Here is a 19,270-nt window from a genome sequence, read left to right as displayed (position 1 = left end):
AGGTGTGGTTATAGTCCTATCTCAGGGGGGGAGGGGCCCAATGTGAGATCGGTTCATGGGGCCCAGATAAATCCTGGAGACGACACACAGGGGTCATTATACGAGCTATACGACAAACACCTGCTCAGTGTGTTTGAAAGACGAGGAGACCTGATCTTAAAGAAAGGACACAGAGATAATGTCAGAACATAATCTGATCCATAACACTGGTTTTACGACGTGTTCATGATGACAGACAGGCGACATGTTGGGTGCAGACAGATCACGTGTGATTGACTGGAAGTCTCATAATGCTGTTACCTACAAATGAATGGGAAGAAATCTAAATGTTAATCATGAATTTGCCTTTATTGATAGAAACATTCAGCATGGGACAAAAGTAGGACGGACTGCGTTCAGTTAGTTTGATCTTTAAAACAAACGACAGAGAATAGAGTTCAGATTGAAGCGGTTTGTTGAGCAGCATCATCAGAGTCGGAGACGAGACCGTCCCATGAATCAAGAAGACAAAGTCGGATTCATAAAAAACAGGATTTTCAAGCAATGCTACAGGATACATGTTGGATATGCTAATGAAGGAGGTGGATCAGCCAATCACAAGGCTGCAGACTGGTCACACAGGCATCTGCTGCTGTGAGTACTCGTCCTGCCCCTCCTTCTCCTCCAGGTGAGGCTCTGCATCATCAGCATCCAGCTGCAGGACCAGAGGTCAGAGGTCAGGACTGCAGGTTGTTGTCATGGTAACAGGATGGGGTTAATGATACGAACAAGATTCAACTACTATAACTGTAACTACCATAACTAAGCTGTTTTTGCTAATGTGGACCAGCTAACACCAGCAAACTGTACAGTAGATGGCTAGCATATCCAACATCATATTATTTATGCTAATACTGACTAGCTAACTTTAGCTAACCATAAACAGCTAGTGAATAGAACATGTCAAACTATTTCATTTAATACAGACCAGCTAACTCAGAACAACTAGCATAATAACAGGACGTTACACATCATTATATAAGCAGGTAGATATGCTAGGTATCAGAAGTTCTAGAATGCAGCTACTTCAACATGCTACAAACAGTTAGCATGGCAGGGCTATATTATGCTAGCTGCTAATTCCACGTGTCTTCTGGCAACGAGCACAAACATTTAGTGTTTATGATCTTTAAACGTTCAGCTGTTCAATAAGACTAACATTAGCTAACAGTTAGCATGTTACTCTAAAAGGTTAACCTCTCTGTTCCCTCTGATGGCTTGTGTTACTCACACTCTGAATCTCTCTCCAGCTGAAGATACGGGGCAGCACCAGCATCCTCACAGGGATGGTCAGCAGCAGCATGAAGGGGAACGCCAGCGCGGCTGCTGTCGCCATGACAACCCACAGGACAGACAGACAGATCAGCTGGACGATAGTGAACAGGTGCATCCTCAGCGTCCTCACCTGTAACAGAGCATGGACACACAGAGAGAGACGACGGTCAATCTATAGGTTGGTGACTGTTCACGCACAGTTGTCTGAAAGATTGACTTGGACTAGATGTTTAATAAATTCCAAGTCCAACAAGAGTCTAGCCTAGTCATAATCAGGGCAACATGCCTCATATCAATTCCCATACAAGTGCCAAGTAAAGTCCAAGTCCAGTTCAGGTCAATGAACAAGACCCTGGTCAGAATTAAAGTAAAGTCAACATTAAAAATTCCCCAAATCAGGATCCAAGAGAAACAAGACCCAAGTCATAACCTTTTCAAGTTACATTTCTATTTTATTTCAGTATCCTGGATCAAGTCGCAGCAGGCTGAGCAATTCACCGCAGACATCCCTGAGGTGTTCCAAAGTGGGGTGAGATATACAATCCCTCCAGTGAGATCGGGGTCCTACCTGATGACTCCTCCAGATATCTGAGCTCCTCTCCCATATATAAGGCTGCTTCCTTTATCAATGAAAGTAGACACTAATGTTTTAAACAATATAACCTGCAGTATATACTCACGTGTGTCCTTCTCATTGGGATGGATGTAAAAGAATGCATCCACTCTCACTGACCTCCACTTCTCCAACTGTTGGCTACACTGTGCAACGTTTGATCTGTATCCGTTAGCATCCAGTAAACATGCAGAAATACGGACGAACCGAACCCAGAGTACAGACAGAAGGATCTGTCTGTATCCATATGCGTAATGGACGTAGTGCATAAATGAGCCCTAATCCTGAGTCCAGACACCCTGCAGAGGAAACTCGCTTCTGGTGATATATCTGTGATCTCATTTTTCATGACCACAGGTGAGGTTTAGAACGAAGATCGATTGTAAATCTAAAACCCTGTCTTCAGGCTCAGCTCCCTCTGAACCACAACACCCCTGCTACAGCTTTTGCTACGGCTGTTGCTACGGCTGTTGCTACAGCTGTTGCTACGGCGACCAATCTGACAGTCTCACCCATCTGTCACCCAAACCAAGGCATGTACTTCACTTCACTACTTCAGGTCCAAGTCACGATTTACTTTTCCAAATGACGATTCAGTGAAACTGAAAATGTCCCTGCATGTAAAAACCAACAACACCTGACATGTCAGGGAATAATTGATGGACCTAAATTCATTTCTAGTCTAATGAAAGTTCATCAAAAGGTATTTGGTGATTCTGTTGAGTTGTGAGTCTGTTACAATCTGAGTAAGGGACATGTATCCAGAGAAGTCACTAGAAGAGTCTGACGGGGGGTGTGATATACGTGATCAGGGGGAGGCTAACCTTGCGGACATAGCTTTGGTCGGGGTGGTACTTTGGGGGCATCAGCAGCAGGATGAGTCTGTCAGTGAGCTGGATCCCGTTCAGTGACATCACACCCATGTAGAGGAAGATCCCGAATAGAACTGCCAGAGGGATCTGACGTAAGACCTCCCCAATGACGATGGACAGACCTGAGAGGACAGAGACAGGTCACAGACAGGTTAAAGACAGGTCACAGACAGGTTAAAGACAGGTCACAGACAGGTCAAAGACAGGTCACAGATAGGTCACAGACAGGTCAAAGACAGGTCACAGACAGGTTAAAGACAGGTCACAGACAGGTCAAAGACAGGTCACAGATAGGTTAAAGACAGGTCACAGACAGGTCAAAGACAGGTCACAGATAGGTTAAAGACAGGTCACAGACAGGTCAAAGACAGGTCACAGACAGGTCAAAGACAGGTCACAGACAGGTCACAGACAGGTCACAGATAGGTCACAGACAGGTCAAAGACAGGTCACAGACAGGTCACAGACAGGTCACAGACAGGTCAAAGACAGGTCACAGACAGGTCACAGACAGGTCAAAGACAGGTCACAGACAGGTCAAAGACAGGTCACAGACAGGTCACAGACAGGTCACAGATAGGTCACAGACAGGTCAAAGACAGGTCACAGACAGGTCAAAGACAGGTCACAGATAGGTCACAGACAGGTCAAAGACAGGTCACAGACAGGTCAAAGACAGGTCACAGACACGACAGAGACAGGTCACAGACAGGTCACAGACAGGACGATCAGGGAGAGGTCATAGTCAGGTCACAGACAGGTCACAGACAGGTCACAGACAGGACGATCAGGGAGAGGTCATAGTCAGGTCACAGACAGGTCACAGATAGGTCACAGACAGGTCACAGACAGGACAATCAGGGAGAGGTCATAGTCAGGTCACAGACAGGTCACAGACAGGACGATCAGGGAGAGGTCATAGTCAGGTCACAGACAGGTCACAGACAGGTCACAGACAGGTCACAGACAGGTCACAGACAGGACGATCAGGGAGAGGTCATAGTCAGGTCACAGACAGGTCACAGACAGGTCACAGACAGGTCACAGACAGGACAATCAGGGAGAGGTCATAGTCAGGTCACAGACAGGTCACAGACAGGACGATCAGGGAGAGGTCATAGTCAGGTCACAGACAGGTCACAGACAGGTCACAGACAGGACGATCAGGGAGAGGTCATAGTCAGGTCACAGACAGGACGATCAGGGAGAGGTCATAGTCAGGTCACAGACAGGTCACAGACAGGTCACAGACAGGTCACAGACAGGACAATCAGGGAGAGGTCATAGTCAGGTCACAGACAGGTCACAGACAGGACAATCAGGGAGAGGTCATAGTCAGGTCACAGACAGGTCACAGACAGGACGATCAGGGAGAGGTCATAGTCAGGTCACAGACAGGTCACACACAGGTCACACACAGGTCACAGACAGGACGATCAGGGAGAGGTCTTAATCAGGTGAGAGACAGGACAGACGAGGATAGAGATGCTAAAAGCAGTGATGTTCGTAGAATAACGTGACCGCCACAGTCTTACCAACTAAAACAGCCACCAGGAAGCCGGTCACCCTCTGCTCCTTCACCTCCTCGATGCGTGGTTTGTCTCCAGGGGCGACAGCTTTGCTCATGACCGTGAGGGCATTGGTGTGTGTGACAGAGCGAACCGTGGCGGCTGATAACCACGGCAACCCCAACATTGCTGAAAGCCCACCCACCACCACGATGATGAGGAGGTCCACGTGAAAACCAGTGCCCTTCGCCAGCATCCTCTCCTTCTTACTGACGATCAACCTGACAGGAAATAAACATTTGTTATTCACGTCAAAACAAAAGAATGTAAACCATAAATCAAGCAAAGAAAACGAAGACAGTGCTGTACGCTGTGATCTGAGACTCCATGAAGATGAGAATGAAGACCAGGATGGCAGGAAGGATGCTGGCGGCCATCATCCAAACAGGAAACTGCCCGTCCGACCCCAGAGGAGAAATTAGCCAACCACGCTTCTCTGGACTGGACACTGAGAATCCACTGGGCACGTTCAGCTTCTGTTCACCAATAAGGAGAAGGTTACTGTAATGATTGAGTTTTCAGTTTATAAATGAACACAGGATTCTCTTAGTGCATCCTTAAACCTGGGTGTAGGTGTCCTCAAAGCTGTAGTCCACCAGAACCATGATGAGGATTGCTATGGGAACACCAAAGTCACCGATGATCCGACGGAGCTAAAACACAAACAGAACAGAGGAGCTGTGAATGACCTCTCCAATGAATGACCTGAGACAGTGATGATTCAAACAACTGCTCAAGTCGGAAATCCTTCTGATCATTCTGTGTGTTTTGTGATTAATTCATATTTTATTGGATGGATGGATGATGGATGGAGGGAAGACCAATGGATGGATGGATGGAGGGATGGAGGGACGACCAATGGATGGATGGAGGGATGGAGGGATAGAGGGAAGACCAATGGATGGATGGAGGGATGGAGGGATGGAGGGATGATGGATGGATGATGGATGGAGGGAAGACCAATGGATGGATGGAGGAATGGATGGATGGATGGATGGATGGAGGGATGGAGGGAAGACCAATGGATGGATGGAGGGATGGATGGAGGGATGGGTGGGTGGAGGGATAGAGGGATGGATGGAGGGATGGATGGATTGATGGATGGAGGGAAGACCAATGGATGGATGGATGGGTGGAGGGATTGATGCAGGGATGGATGGGTGGATGGATGGATGGAGGGATGGATAGATTGATGGATGGAGGGATTGATGGATGGAGGGAAGACCAATGGATGGATGGATGGGTGGAGGGATTGATGGAGGGATGGATGGGTGGATGGATGGATGGAGGGATGGATAGATTGATGGATGGAGGGAAGACCAATGGATGGATGGATTTATTGAGGGATGGATAGAAGGAAGTTTGGGTGGAGGGATGGGTGGAGGGATGGATGGGTGGAGGGATGGATGGATGTATCCTCAGACTGAACCTGTATGTAGTTGTGTTAAAGCTGTATTATCCTCTGCATCAGTGTCTGTATATGAGAGTGTGTACTGACCCTCCCGGGGAAGAAGGAGCTGTTCTTGAACTTGCGCAGGTAGAAAGCAATGAAATACGTCCCAGCCATGAGCACGAATGACAGCAGGGCTGTGTTTGGTTCTCCAACAATCTTCCCAGAATCCCTTGCTGCTGCGGTGTAGTTGCATTTAGATGAGGACACTGTGTTGTTTCCATGGTAACAGTTTTGAAGGGGATGCTCCTGAAAGATCTGGGGGTAAAAAGACAGAAAAATAGAAACCATAAGTTCTACATCACGTTTCAGCCTCATTGAGCGGAGTTCAGAGTTCACAATGAACAGGTGAGCTAGAGACACGATACCTTGATATTTAAACTCTGATTGCAAAATTCTACTCTTTGATTCATGAACCTGTGTGGACGAGCCTAATTAATGTTTAAGATATTCTCTTTTAGCGTTCCTGACATATTGTGTTCACAAGAACAGGATTGATGGATAGAGAACCAAAAACAAAACCCCTCCTAGTAACACATGGACCTGTCTCTTTTTCCTATTTTTTAAAACCTAAATATTATCAAGATAATGTAATTTACAATAATATCATATATCCTTAAGCTAACATAACTAGTTTGTAAAACCTAAAGCCTTGTATGGTCGCCAACGAGGGCTATTTAAATGCCCTATGCCGTGAGATGGTAGAGTGAGAGGTGACATCCAGATTTGGGGTTGACTTTGCTACCAATGAGTTCAGGACGGTAGCCTCTATACATGGAGTGCTGCTCTGCAGACTGAGTTAAAGTAGCGCCCCCTATCTGTAGCAGGTTCTTTCATTTGCATTGCGTTTCCATAATAGCATTTGTTTGGGACATTTGCATGTTTTCAAATGTGCATCCCTTCGTAATGGTAGAGTAAGTACAAATGTTGGTTGAAGCTTGTAAACACAACATTCAAACCGGGCCCAAGCTACCACAAACTAGCACAAGCTAACCGCCGGTGTTTGTCACCTGCCTGTCAAACAGGAAGTAGATCAACTCCACGTCTACAGGTAAAAGACAACACAAGGTTCACCCTCATTTTAGAACGAGCTTTATCCACTTGGTGTTTCTCCTCACTCTCATTATATTTTCTCTTCTTTGCTGCTACGTCCACGTCCGTCATATTCACCGGTTTGAATCTCGTCCAATCGCTGAATTGTATCCACTCCTAAACTCACCTGCTGCGCTCTCATTGGCTGGAGGAAACACACCAGCTCCGCCCAGAAAAGCCCCGAGTCAACCAGAACAAACTACTAAGTTTGTTTCTCCATGCAGGAATATTTCAGCTGCATATTGATGACCTTTGACCTCACCTTGATCAGTTTGGCGAATGTCTCGTAGATGAAAATGAGGGAGATGAGAAAGGAGAAGATTTCCTGAGTGAAACGGGAAACAAAGCGGACCAGGATGCTCCCCTCGAAGGCCACAGTCAGGACTACGATCAGCACCAGCCAGAACCCGATCCACACCCGGCCTGTCAGATACTCGATCCCGTTATCTTTACAAAACTACACAGACACACACAGGACGGGTTCAGGAGGCAGCAAGCATGGGAGCGAGTAAGATACTTTGGTTAGCAGCATTCAGGAGCAGTAGCTATAGATTCAGTGATATGTCAGACACAGAGGGATGATGTTAAATGATCTTGACAGCACAGGTCTCAGGTCAGACACATCCCCTCAAAAGATTACACACTTCATACTCTCAGGGCTGGATTCTTCAGATTTATCACAATACTTGCTGTAATCAGAACTTTGGAATTGAAATGCATGTTTTAGGAAAGACAGAGAGTCTTTTGTCAAGCTGCTGTTTCAGAGGGAACCTTTCAAACCTCTCTGTGAAGAAAAGGTAAAACAAGACAAACAAAAGAGGCTCCAAACAGAATCCTAAAGAACAACACCGATTTCAGATAAAGAGTCAGAGATACAGACTATCTGTTCCAGTGACTTCTGTCCAAAGTAACAGGGACACACTCTGCTGCTGTGAGACTGTTACACGGGTGTGTGAGCTCACAGTGTAGAAAGCCTCTTCAAACACCAGCAGCGGTCCAGAGAAGCCGATGATCAGCAAAGGCTGAGCGCTCAGGACGCTGAAGACTATACCCTGCAGCGACGTGGCGACTATCAGCTCAGATACACCAATCAGACCGTCTGTTTTCTCACCTGTGTCACAGGAAACAGATCACAGCAATACAACCATTAAAGTTAAATATCTTGGTGTTACCCTGTCCCGTGTTTCTGTCCACATGTCCAGACTCACCCAGGAGTCCACCGAAGGTGATGGCAGGTGACAGTGCTGCGAAGTAGATGAAGATGATGGCGGCCATGCACTGCGGGTTCAGAGCATCTTGAAGGTCGCTGAGGTACTGAGGGTAACGTCGAGTCACATCTTTGATCAGACCTCCGAAGAGACGGCCTGAACGTTTCAGGGGCTCGTCTCCGTGTTTGGAGGGAACAAGAGAATCTGAAAGATCAGAATGAGACTGTTGATCTGACATCAAAACTTTATAATGACATCAAGACAATGAGAGCAGGATTGTCCATGATATCCCAGGATCACAGGAAGACCATGTCCATCCATGAAGTATTCACCATTAGCTGATGACAGGCTGATTTATCTTACAGAGAACATGTTCGAGATCTTCTGAGATGACCTCTTTAAACTGAGCTCCTGCTTTAACTCTACTTTGATCTCTTCTGTAAGTTTGTTACGTTTGATTACAAAGAAAGGATTTAAGTAAATAATAACATAGGTAACAAGGTTGAGGGTCAGGGTTTGGGTCACCAGCAGAACAGCAGGTCGTGTTATTGGATCTACATCAGTTTTGAACCTCAAAGATTTATCCATGAATAAAATCAGATGTTTGTCACTGTGGGCGACCAACGACATGGATGTTGATTTATTTCTTCAGCAGGAAGTTAAGAGTTAAAAGACGTTTATTAAAAGGAAGCTTTCAGTGTGTTTTTAACGACTCACAAAGTTTGATCATGAGTTTTGCACTTTGACAATGTACAGCAACATATTTTGTGAGCAATACAAAATATTTAACTGCATGATCGAATCCAAGTATTTGTTCTGGTGGCCGATGGGTTTAAGATGCTGACCATGGTTGTCCTCGTGTCAGTATTTTACTATAATTTAAAAAGGGTTCAAATGAAAAGACAATATTGTTGTTAATAAAAAATATTCTTAAAAGAGTTCCAGGTATGTGTTCCTGTGCTAACCAACCTTCATCCTGCTGAGTGCTGCTCTGTTTCTCCTGCAGTTTCCCGCTCTGCTCCTCCTCCCTCTTTCGGAGCATTTCTCGTTGGAAGCGAGCGACTGAGTGAAGCATTTCATCATCGCCGACCTCAGAGGGAGGGAGGACCACGCTACAATCCAGAAAACGGTTGATGGCTGCCAGCAGGTCCTGGCGGTCGTCAGCCTGATACGCAGCCTCATGAAAGTGCTGAAAGAGGCAACATTTGCTACATCAGTTGGGTTTAATTGGCTTCAGAAGAGTGATTTATTATTAAGCGCCATCTGGTGGTGGAATCCAGCCAGCTACAGAGACTCACCTTGTCTGACATGAGCGTAGAGATGGATCGTCCAATCTGGTGATAGTCCATGTTGGCGGTGGGCGGGCCCAACAGGAGGAAGAGGAACCTCACAGGGACAGGAACCTCTAGGACCGACTCCAACAGAACCGCCTCCTGCAGCCTCACGAAGGCCATGGAGGGCTGGTCCAGGAAGCCTACACTGCCTGCAGACACAACAGAGGGAAGCAGTAAACCCACCGAGCCTGCTGCTCTACAACATGCCTACAACCTTGTTACACGTACCCACAAGGACAACAGTGGCCTCCGCTCTCTCCGGGATCTTTTCCATCAGCTTCTCTTCATGTTTGGATCTGGAGTGACAGAGGGGCAGGGCTTCTTTCTGGACACACAAGTTTGTTCATTAAATCAAATAAAATGGCTAAAAGTAAACCATCAGAAACCCAATAAGGTCTGTGGATACTTCATGTACATGAAATATTACTGCTACACTGATGACACCCTATTCTCTTCCACCCTTTCTGACTTTCAGGTTATCAGTGTTGAGATGGATTTAAAACACCAACTGAATCTCATCCTGAACAGGTGTGAGCTGGGTAAAGTGAGGAACCTGCTTCATGAACCTCTCAGTTCCTCTTCTAGTCACCAAGAACCCGTTCATCATGATCTCCAAGTGATATGACATATTGGACTTAACCTTAATGGGATAGCCTTTGTCTTACTTTGTAACTGAACTCTTATTAGGTGTTGACATATTAAACAGGGACAAAACTACAATTCTACAATTCACTTAGCAGACGCTTCCAAAGCGACGTACATCAGACAGTAAGTACAACACAAGCAAGGATCTAGAAAAAAGGAAACAATGTCAGTAGGAGCAAACGATCAGCTTTGTGTCTGATTGGACCCACAGGTCCTGACAGGCATTGCACAAAGTCGTCATTATCAAATAAAACCATCGTCATTACCATCAGAATTTCAGTTTAACGGGCCTGACTCAGTATAAAAACTGGTTTCCAGCATGTTCCTGTTCTGCAGAACATGAAACATAAACCACAGTCATGACACATCAAGACAAACACATTTACAGGACATTAGAATCATCAATAATATGGAGACCATCGTCATCATCATCAAAACTAAAGAAACATTAGTGACCTTGACTTAAACCTTTAGAGTCAGAGTTGTAATAATGTGTCATTTAAGGGATAATGTACCAATACTCAATAACAGAGAAACAGAACTTATCTGATCTGTTGTTTTGCTTACCTTGTTTTTCTCTCCATCAGCCTCTCTGTGATTGGTCACATTGGTGGAGTGCTCTGATTGGCCAATGTGTCTGTCAATCAAGTTGGCCACATTGGCTGCAGAGATGTTCTTGCTGAACAGACTGTGGTCTTTCTCATCACTGGGATGGCTGAACACAAAAATAAAACAAAATACATCAGTGAAAAGATGTTCAGAGACAGGAGCATTTAGGAGCGCAGGTAAAAATGTGTCCATGAACGCATTAGAAAAAGGAGGTAGTCATGCATATCACAGTGTAGTGCAGCGTAGTGCAAAATCAGCTGACTAAGGAAGAAGATAGGCCCTTAGAGGTCTAAAAGTTCTGATCCATTAAAACTTTTTGTGACTTTTGAGCAGGCCAATCTTCTTCCATGAACGCATTACACACAAGAACAGAGCAGCAGGACATGTCACATGAACATAGACATAAAGACCGAGTCACGCAGCGTCACTGGATCAGAGCATTGACTGTTTATAAAGGTGGATCAGACTAGCAGAGCATGGGTCAGCAGTTTTTTAAATGTGTCTGTGCATATGGTGTTGTTTGTTTAATATGTTCAGTAAATAGATTGTTTCATAAGTTAAAATTATCGGGATGCTAATTCTGTTAGCCAGTTAATGCCGTTTTCAAGTATGTGTTAGTATCAGGCTAACACACGAGGCTACACATCCCCGTCCATCTGTGACAACTTGTGCCCGCTCTGGAGATCAATGCACCAGCCGACACTGGACAGATGGATGATTGACAGATTGATGATTGAAAGATGATTGACAGATTGATGTTTGGACCTGTGTCTGAGCAGCAGGGCTCTCAGGACGTTGGCTCTGTCTTCAGCTTTGATCTGATCAGAGATCACCATCTGCTCCACCACCTGCTGAGCGATCCCCGGAAGAGTCCCCTGCTTCAGGTCCAGGAGCACCGCCCCTGAAGAGAACACAGCGTGACATCATCACACACTGACATCATCACACATTGACATCATCACACATTGACATCATCACACATTGACATCATCACACACTGACATCATCACACACTGACATCATCATCACACTGACATCATCACACATTGACATCATCACACACTGACATCATCACACACTGACATCATCACACACTGACATCATCACACATTGACATCATCACACTGACATCATCACACATTGACATCATCACACACTGACATCATCACACTGACATCATCACACTGACATCATCACACATTGACATCATCACACATTGACATCATCACACATTGACATCATCACACATTGACATCATCACACACTGACATCATCACACACTGACATCATCACACACTGACATCATCACACTGACATCATCACACACTGACATCATCACACACTGACATCATCACACTGACATCATCACACATTGACATCATCACACATTGACATCATCACACTGACATCATCACACTGACATCATCACACTGACATCATCACACACTGACATCATCACACTGACATCATCACACACTGACATCATCACACTGACATCATCACACACTGACATCATCACACACTGACATCATCACACTGACATCATCACACACTGACATCATCACACACTGACATCATCACACACTGACATCATCATACTGACATCATCACACTGACATCATCACACATTGACATCATCACACATTGACATCATCACACTGACATCATCACACACTGACATCATCACACACTGACATCATCACACACTGACATCATCACACTGACATCATCACACACTGACATCATCACACTGACATCATCACACACTGACATCATCACACACTGACATCATCACACTGACATCATCACACACTGACATCATCACAGACTGACATCATCACACACTGACATCATCACACACTGACATCATCACACACTGACATCATCACACTGACATCATCACACACTGACATCATCACACACTGACATCATCACACACTGACATCATCACACTGACATCATCACACACTGACATCATCACACACTGACATCATCACACATTGACATCATCACACTGACATCATCACACTGACATCATCACACATTGACATCATCACACACTGACATCATCACACACTGACATCATCACACTGACATCATCACACACTGACATCATCACACTGACATCATCACACATTGACATCATCACACACTGACATCATCACACACTGACATCATCACACACTGACATCATCACACACTGACATCATCACACTGACATCATCACACACTGACATCATCACACTGACATCATCACACATTGACATCATCACAGACTGACATCATCACACACTGACATCATCACACACTGACATCATCACACACTGACATCATCACACTGACATCATCACACACTGACATCATCACACTGACATCATCACACATTGACATCATCACACACTGACATCATCACACACTGACATCATCACACACTGACATCATCACACTGACATCATCACACTGACATCATCACACATTGACATCATCACACACTGACATCATCACACACTGACATCATCACACACTGACATCATCACACACTGACATCATCACAGATTGACATCATCACACACTGACATCATCACACTGACATCATCACACACTGACATCATCACACACTGACATCATCACACATTGACATCATCACACACTGACATCATCACACACTGACATCATCACACTGACATCATCACACACTGACATCATCACACACTGACATCATCACACACTGACATCATCACAGATTGACATCATCACACACTGACATCATCACAGATTGACATAAGAACTCTTCTTTCAGGTTAAACTTTGGTACTATTTCTCCTTGTATGCAGATGACACCCTGTTTTATCTTTCTGTTGGAGGGTAAGGGGTTGTGGACCTGTGGGTTTCAGAACTGATTTGATCAGTGTGGTTTAAGGGTTAAATAAGAGATTTTAATAATAACTTTGACCATGGCAATGTGTTGAGACAGTGATGCTCTGCAGGGGGCAGCAGAGAGCCTCCTCCTCACCATGGGACATGGTTTTTCGGAGCTCCAGCAGGGAACGGAAGGAGAGGGAGGGGACTTTAGGCTTCCCCCAGCGCTCTGTCTCCTCCTCCACCTCCTCCTCAAACTTGATCCATCGAGCTGTCTCCCTCCACTGCAGCTCCTGGTTCCTGTCGATCACCAGCTCGTTCAGCTCCACAAACACCTGCACAGAAAAACACCTGTCTTATGAGGACATCACGTTCACTTACATTCTTTTTCTATGGACCCCTGAATAAAAGTGTACCTTTACCTATGCACATGCAATCCTTTCATTTACCATGCCTGAATCTGGAGTGAAACCAGAGAAGGTAAAGGTTCACCTTGTCAGAGGTGTGTCCTGTTAATGTCAGTGTGCCAACAGATCCATTCCGCCCATTTTACCTGCCTCGTGAACTTCAGCAGCTGTTTTACACGTTAGTGTACATTCACCCTCGAGCCAACGCGTCAGCTGCTGCCCAACTGATCGCTGACGTCATGCACAAACTCGACTCTATCTGCCCAGATGCTCCCAAGTTTATTCTGGGGGATTTTAATCATTGCAAGTTAAATAAAACATTGAGGACATACGAACAATATGTGACTTGCGCTACAACACAAAAGGAAACCTCACTTGATCTCTGTTATGGTTCTGTAAGTGGAGCTTACAAATCTTTTCCTCTGCCTTCTTTGGGTGCTTCCTATCATAACAGTGTCTACCTTATGCCCACGTACAAACCTTGTTTTAGGCGCCTGGAGTGCAAGGAGAGGACTGTAAAAATCTGGTCAGAGGCCAGCATCTCATCTCTCCAGTCCTGTTTTGAATGTACAGACTGGCAATGTTTTTATGATGTTTGTGATGACATTAATGAACCTTCTGACACCGTCTCGTCTTACATCACCTTCTGTGTGGATTCCTTGATCCCAACTAAAAAGGTGTTGACTTACCCGGATAATAAACCCTGGGTAACAAAAGAACTGAAATCAGTTATCAATAAAAAGAAAAGGATTTTCTACTCTGCTGACCCCCTGGAGTTAAAGGCTGTCTCCAGAGAAGTCAGGGTGGAAATAAGGAAGGCAAAACTTAAGTATAAAAATCAAATTGAGGATCAGTTCAGTGGTGGTGACCTCAGAGCAGCCTGGAAAGGAATAAAATCCATGGCATCAATTAACCAGTCCACCTGTGGGACTAAGCCTCCTATCTGTGTACATGGTGTGGATGATGCTGACTTGGCAGATGTTTTTAATTCATTTCTTTCTCGCTGGGAAAGGTCTGATTTCTTGGATGATATTTCAATAGTAAGAGAATCTCTTGTTCTTCAGAATGACTTTGTGATCTCTCAGGGAACTGTCACAGCTCTACTGAAGGGAGTTAATACAAAAAAAGCTGCTGGCCCTGATGCCATCTGTGGGCGCACATTGCGTCACTGTGCTGACCAACTCAGTGACATATTCACAAAACTTTTTCAGATGTGCGCTGAGTGTGGCCGGATACCCCCCATCTGGAAAACATCCACAATTATCCCTGTGCCTAAGGCAGCTAAACCTAAGGATTTGAATGATTTTAGACCAGTCGCTCTTACTTCACTTGTTATGAAAACATTTGAGAAAATCCTAAAAGCAGAAGTTGTCTCATTAATAAATGGTCAACTTGATCCACTTCAGTTTGCTTATCAAGCTGGCAAAGGTGTGGACTACGCCAAGGTTTTCATTTTAGCCACTGTGTACAAACACCTGGAAAAACCTAAATCCCATGCCAGACTTTTATTCGCTGACTTTTCCTCAGCTTTTAATAAAATGTAGCCTCATTTTTTAATTGAGAGACTATCCTCTCACTTTAAACTTCCTGGTCAGATTTTAATGTTGCTCTTAAACTTTTTAACAGACAGAGTTCAGCAGGTTTTCATGAATGGTCAAATGTCGAAAATAATTATGTCAAACACTGGTTCCCCTCAGGGCTGTGTCCTGTCCCCCCTGCTTTTTATCATGTACACAGATAGCTGCAGAACATCACAAGAGAGCAGTTATCTGGTAAAGTTCTCAGATGACACTGTTCTGCTGTCCCTCCTTCAGGGCTCAGAATCAGGCCATGGCGGTGCTCTACCAACTTTTGTTAAGTGGGCGGACAGCTGTGGCTCAGTTGGTAAAGTCGTTGCCTCTCAAGCGGAAGGTCAAGGGTTTGATCCCCAGCTGAGCAACATGTCCGATGTGTCCTTGGGCAAGACACTTAACCCTGCATTGCTCCCACTGCTTCATGGCGGTGTTTGAATGGATTAGTGTTGTACTTACTCTCTGATGTACGTCGCTTTGGATAAAAGCGTCTGCTAAGTGAATTGTAGAATTGTAGATGACAACTTCCTGGATCTTAATGTCCTGAAAACCAAGGAATTAGTCATAAATTTTAGGAAGAACTGTTGTCACCCTGAATCTAGCATTATCCACGGTGGAGAGGTTGAAATAGTGGACTCATATAAATACCTTGGGACAGTGTTCGACTCTGAATTTAAGTTTTCTGAAAACACAGAGTCAATCGTGAAAAGACCAACAGAGAATTCATTTGATGCAGAGGCTGAACTCTTTTAGTGTTTCACAAAGCATTTTATGTAGCTTTTATCATTATTTTATCGAAAGTCTTTTAACATTTTCTTTTATCTGTTGGTTCAATGGGTTGTCTGTGAAGGACAAGAACAGTTTGAACCACATCGTAAAAGTCTGCTCTAAGATTATTGGAGTCCAGCTGAAAGACTTGAGCTCCCTGTGGAAGGAGCGTGTGGTCCAGAAAGCCAAAGGGATCATAAACCAACCTGAACATGTTGTCTCATCTGAGTTTTCTTTAATGCCCTCTGGACGGCGCTATCTTGCCCCTCCAAGGAGGACAAATAGATACTCCAACTCTTTTATCCCTTCAGCTATCAGTCTGTTGAATGCTGAACAAGTCTGTCATCGTATTAGGAAATTGTAGATTGATAGCGTTGGCTTTCCCACTTGACGACCTATTCGTCTGTTGAACTGTTGTTACTGACATGTGAATGTAACTGTTTGAATGCTGTGGTGATGTGTTTGTTTCCTTTTATGTTGTCTTTGCGTTTTTCAATGGCTTGGTAGGTTGTGAAACGGAATTGCCCTTCTGGGATAAATTAAGTTTTCTGAATCTGAATCTGAATCTGAATCTGAATCTGAATCTGAATCTGAATAACTCAGAATAACTCAGAATAACTCAGAATAACTCATATTAAGCCCAGGAAGCCCAGTAGGCATTGTCCCGTCAGCAGAAGCCAGACTCTTGAGCAGACGGAGCTCCCCCAACCTTCAACGAGGTGATTGGGCATTGCTACCATCCGACAACCCTGACGCCCAGCCACCACCATCGGAATGTGTCTTTCCTACAACCACCGCCGTCCTCCTTCATACACGGTCTGCTCCGACCTCCACCTCAGCGGAGAGGAAGTGAGGACAAAAGGAACGCCAGGAATACAAAGGAGAAATTCTTCCTGCACATTATCCCATCTCCCCCTATCCCATTCTTCTTTTGAAAAAGAATAAAGTCTTTAACCTGCTCTTTGGAACGCGTCTCGAGATAACCTTTGTTATTAATTGGCGCTATACAAATAAAGATTGATTGATTGAATAATAATAATAAATCAGCCTCTACCTTTCTGTGTCGATTCTTCAGGTCCAAACCGACCATCCTGACGACCAAAACCAACTGAGTCACAAACACACTCACCTCGTAGATTACCTTCCAACACCTGTCTGTCTCTACCTGTCTGTCTCTACCTGTCTGTCTCTACCTGTCTGTCTCTACCTGTCTGTCTCTACCTGTCTGTCTCTACCTGTCTGACTCTACCTGTCTGTCTCTACCTGTCTGACTCTACCTGTCTGTCTCTACCTGTCTGACTCTACCTGTCTGTCTCTATCTGTCTACCTGTGTGTCTCTACCTGTCTGTCTCTACCTGTCTGACTCTACCTGTCTGTCTCTACCTGTCTGACTATACCTGTCTGTCTCTACCTGTCTGACTCTACCTGTCTGACTCTACCTGTCTGTCTCTATCTGTCTGTCTCTACACCTGTCTGACTCTACCTGCCTGACTCTACCTGTCTGTCTCTACACCTGTCTGACTCTACCTGCCTGACTCTACCTGTCTGTCTCTACCTGTCTGTCTCTACACCTGTCTGACTCTACCTGCCTGACTCTACCTGTCTGACTCTACCTGTCTGTCTCTACACCTGTCTGACTCTACCTGCCTGACTCTACCTGTCTGACTCTACACCTGTCTGTCTCTACCTGTCTGTCTCTACCTGTCTGACTCTACCTGTCTGTCTCTACCTGTCTGACTCTACCTGTCTGTCTCTACCTGGCTGTCTCTACACCTGTCTGACTCTACCTGTCTGACTCTACCTGTCTGTCTCTACACCTGTCTGACTCTACCTGTCTGTCTCTACCTGTCTGTCTCTACCTTTCTGACTTTACCTGTCTGACTCTACCTGTCTGACTCTACCTGTCTACCTGTCTGACTATACCTGTCTGACTCTACCTGTCTGTCTCTACCTGTCTGACTCTATCTGTCTGACTTTACCTGTCTGACTCTACCTGTCTGTCTCTACCTGTCTGTCTCTACCTGTCTGACTCTACCTGTCTGACTCTACCTGTCTGTCTCTACCTGTCTGACTCTATCTGTCTGACTCTACATCTGTCTGTCTCTACACCTGTCTGACTCTACCTGTCTGACTCTATCTGTCTGACTCTACACCTGTCTGTCTCTACCTGTCTGACTCTACCTGTCTGACTCTACACCTGTCTGTCTCTACCTGTCTGTCTCTACCTGTCTGACTCTACCTGTCTGTCTCTACCTGTCTGACTCTACCTGTCTGTCTCTACCTGTCTGTCTCTACACCTGTCTGACTCTACCTGTCTGACTCTACCTGTCTGTCTCTACACCTGTCTGACTCTACCTGCCTGACTCTACCTGTCTGACTCTACACCTGTCTGTCTCTACCTGTCTGTCTCTACCTGTCTGACTCTACACCTGTCTGACTCTACCTGTCTGACTCTACCTGTCTGTCTCTACACCTGTCTGACTCTACCTGTCTGTCTCTACCTGTCTGACTCTATCTGTCTGACTCTACACCTGTCTGTCTCTACACCTGTCTGACTCTACCTGTCTGACTCTACACCTGTCTGTCTCTACCTGTCTGTCTCTACCTGTCTGACTCTACCTGTCTGTCTCTACCTGTCTGTCTCTACACCTGTCTGACTCTACCTGTCTGACTCTACCTGTCTGACTCTACCTGCCTGACTCTACCTGTCTGACTCTACACCTGTCTGTCTCTACCTGTCTGTCTCTACCTGTCTGACTCTACCTGTCTGTCTCTACCTGTCTGTCTCTACACCTGTCTGACTCTACCTGTCTGTCTCTACACCTGTCTGACTCTACCTGTCTGTCTCTACCTGTCTGACTCTACCTGTCTGTCTTTACACCTGTCTGACTCTACCTGTCTGTCTCTACCTGTCTGACTCTACCTGTCTGTCTTTACACCTGTCTGACTCTACCTGTCTG

General features: G+C 45.3%; 1 protein-coding gene across 2 annotated transcripts in view; it reads right to left on the bottom strand.

Annotated features, from left to right (window-relative positions):
- Positions 1-329: 329 nt before the first annotated feature.
- The window catches only part of slc4a2a (solute carrier family 4 member 2a), a 26,636-nt gene continuing 7,695 nt past the window's right edge, over positions 330-19,270 (bottom strand). The window contains exons 1-17 of one of the 2 annotated variants that reach the window (XM_065953450.1): positions 17,365-17,469; positions 13,719-13,899; positions 11,471-11,606; positions 10,664-10,811; positions 9,680-9,776; positions 9,416-9,600; positions 9,087-9,306; positions 8,118-8,321; positions 7,872-8,020; positions 7,172-7,366; positions 5,866-6,075; positions 4,931-5,020; positions 4,677-4,843; positions 4,335-4,588; positions 2,752-2,921; positions 1,271-1,444; positions 330-694 (exon numbers count right to left, since the gene is read on the bottom strand). In XM_065953450.1, the coding sequence (XP_065809522.1) occupies positions 614-694; positions 1,271-1,444; positions 2,752-2,921; positions 4,335-4,588; positions 4,677-4,843; positions 4,931-5,020; positions 5,866-6,075; positions 7,172-7,366; positions 7,872-8,020; positions 8,118-8,321; positions 9,087-9,306; positions 9,416-9,600; positions 9,680-9,776; positions 10,664-10,811; positions 11,471-11,606; positions 13,719-13,899; positions 17,365-17,400 (2,697 nt within the window). In that variant the 5' untranslated portion in view covers positions 17,401-17,469 and the 3' untranslated portion in view covers positions 330-613. Of the gene's footprint in view, positions 695-1,270; positions 1,445-2,751; positions 2,922-4,334; positions 4,589-4,676; positions 4,844-4,930; positions 5,021-5,865; positions 6,076-7,171; positions 7,367-7,871; positions 8,021-8,117; positions 8,322-9,086; positions 9,307-9,415; positions 9,601-9,679; positions 9,777-10,663; positions 10,812-11,470; positions 11,607-13,718; positions 13,900-17,364; positions 17,470-19,270 lie in introns of those variants that run through there. The other variant, XM_065953449.1, reaches the window with a different exon arrangement.

This window comes from Labrus bergylta, chromosome 4 (genome assembly GCF_963930695.1).
Source record: "Labrus bergylta chromosome 4, fLabBer1.1, whole genome shotgun sequence".
NCBI classification, from domain to species: Eukaryota; Metazoa; Chordata; class Actinopteri; order Labriformes; family Labridae; genus Labrus; species Labrus bergylta.
This window is presented reverse-complemented; position numbering and strand designations above follow the sequence as displayed.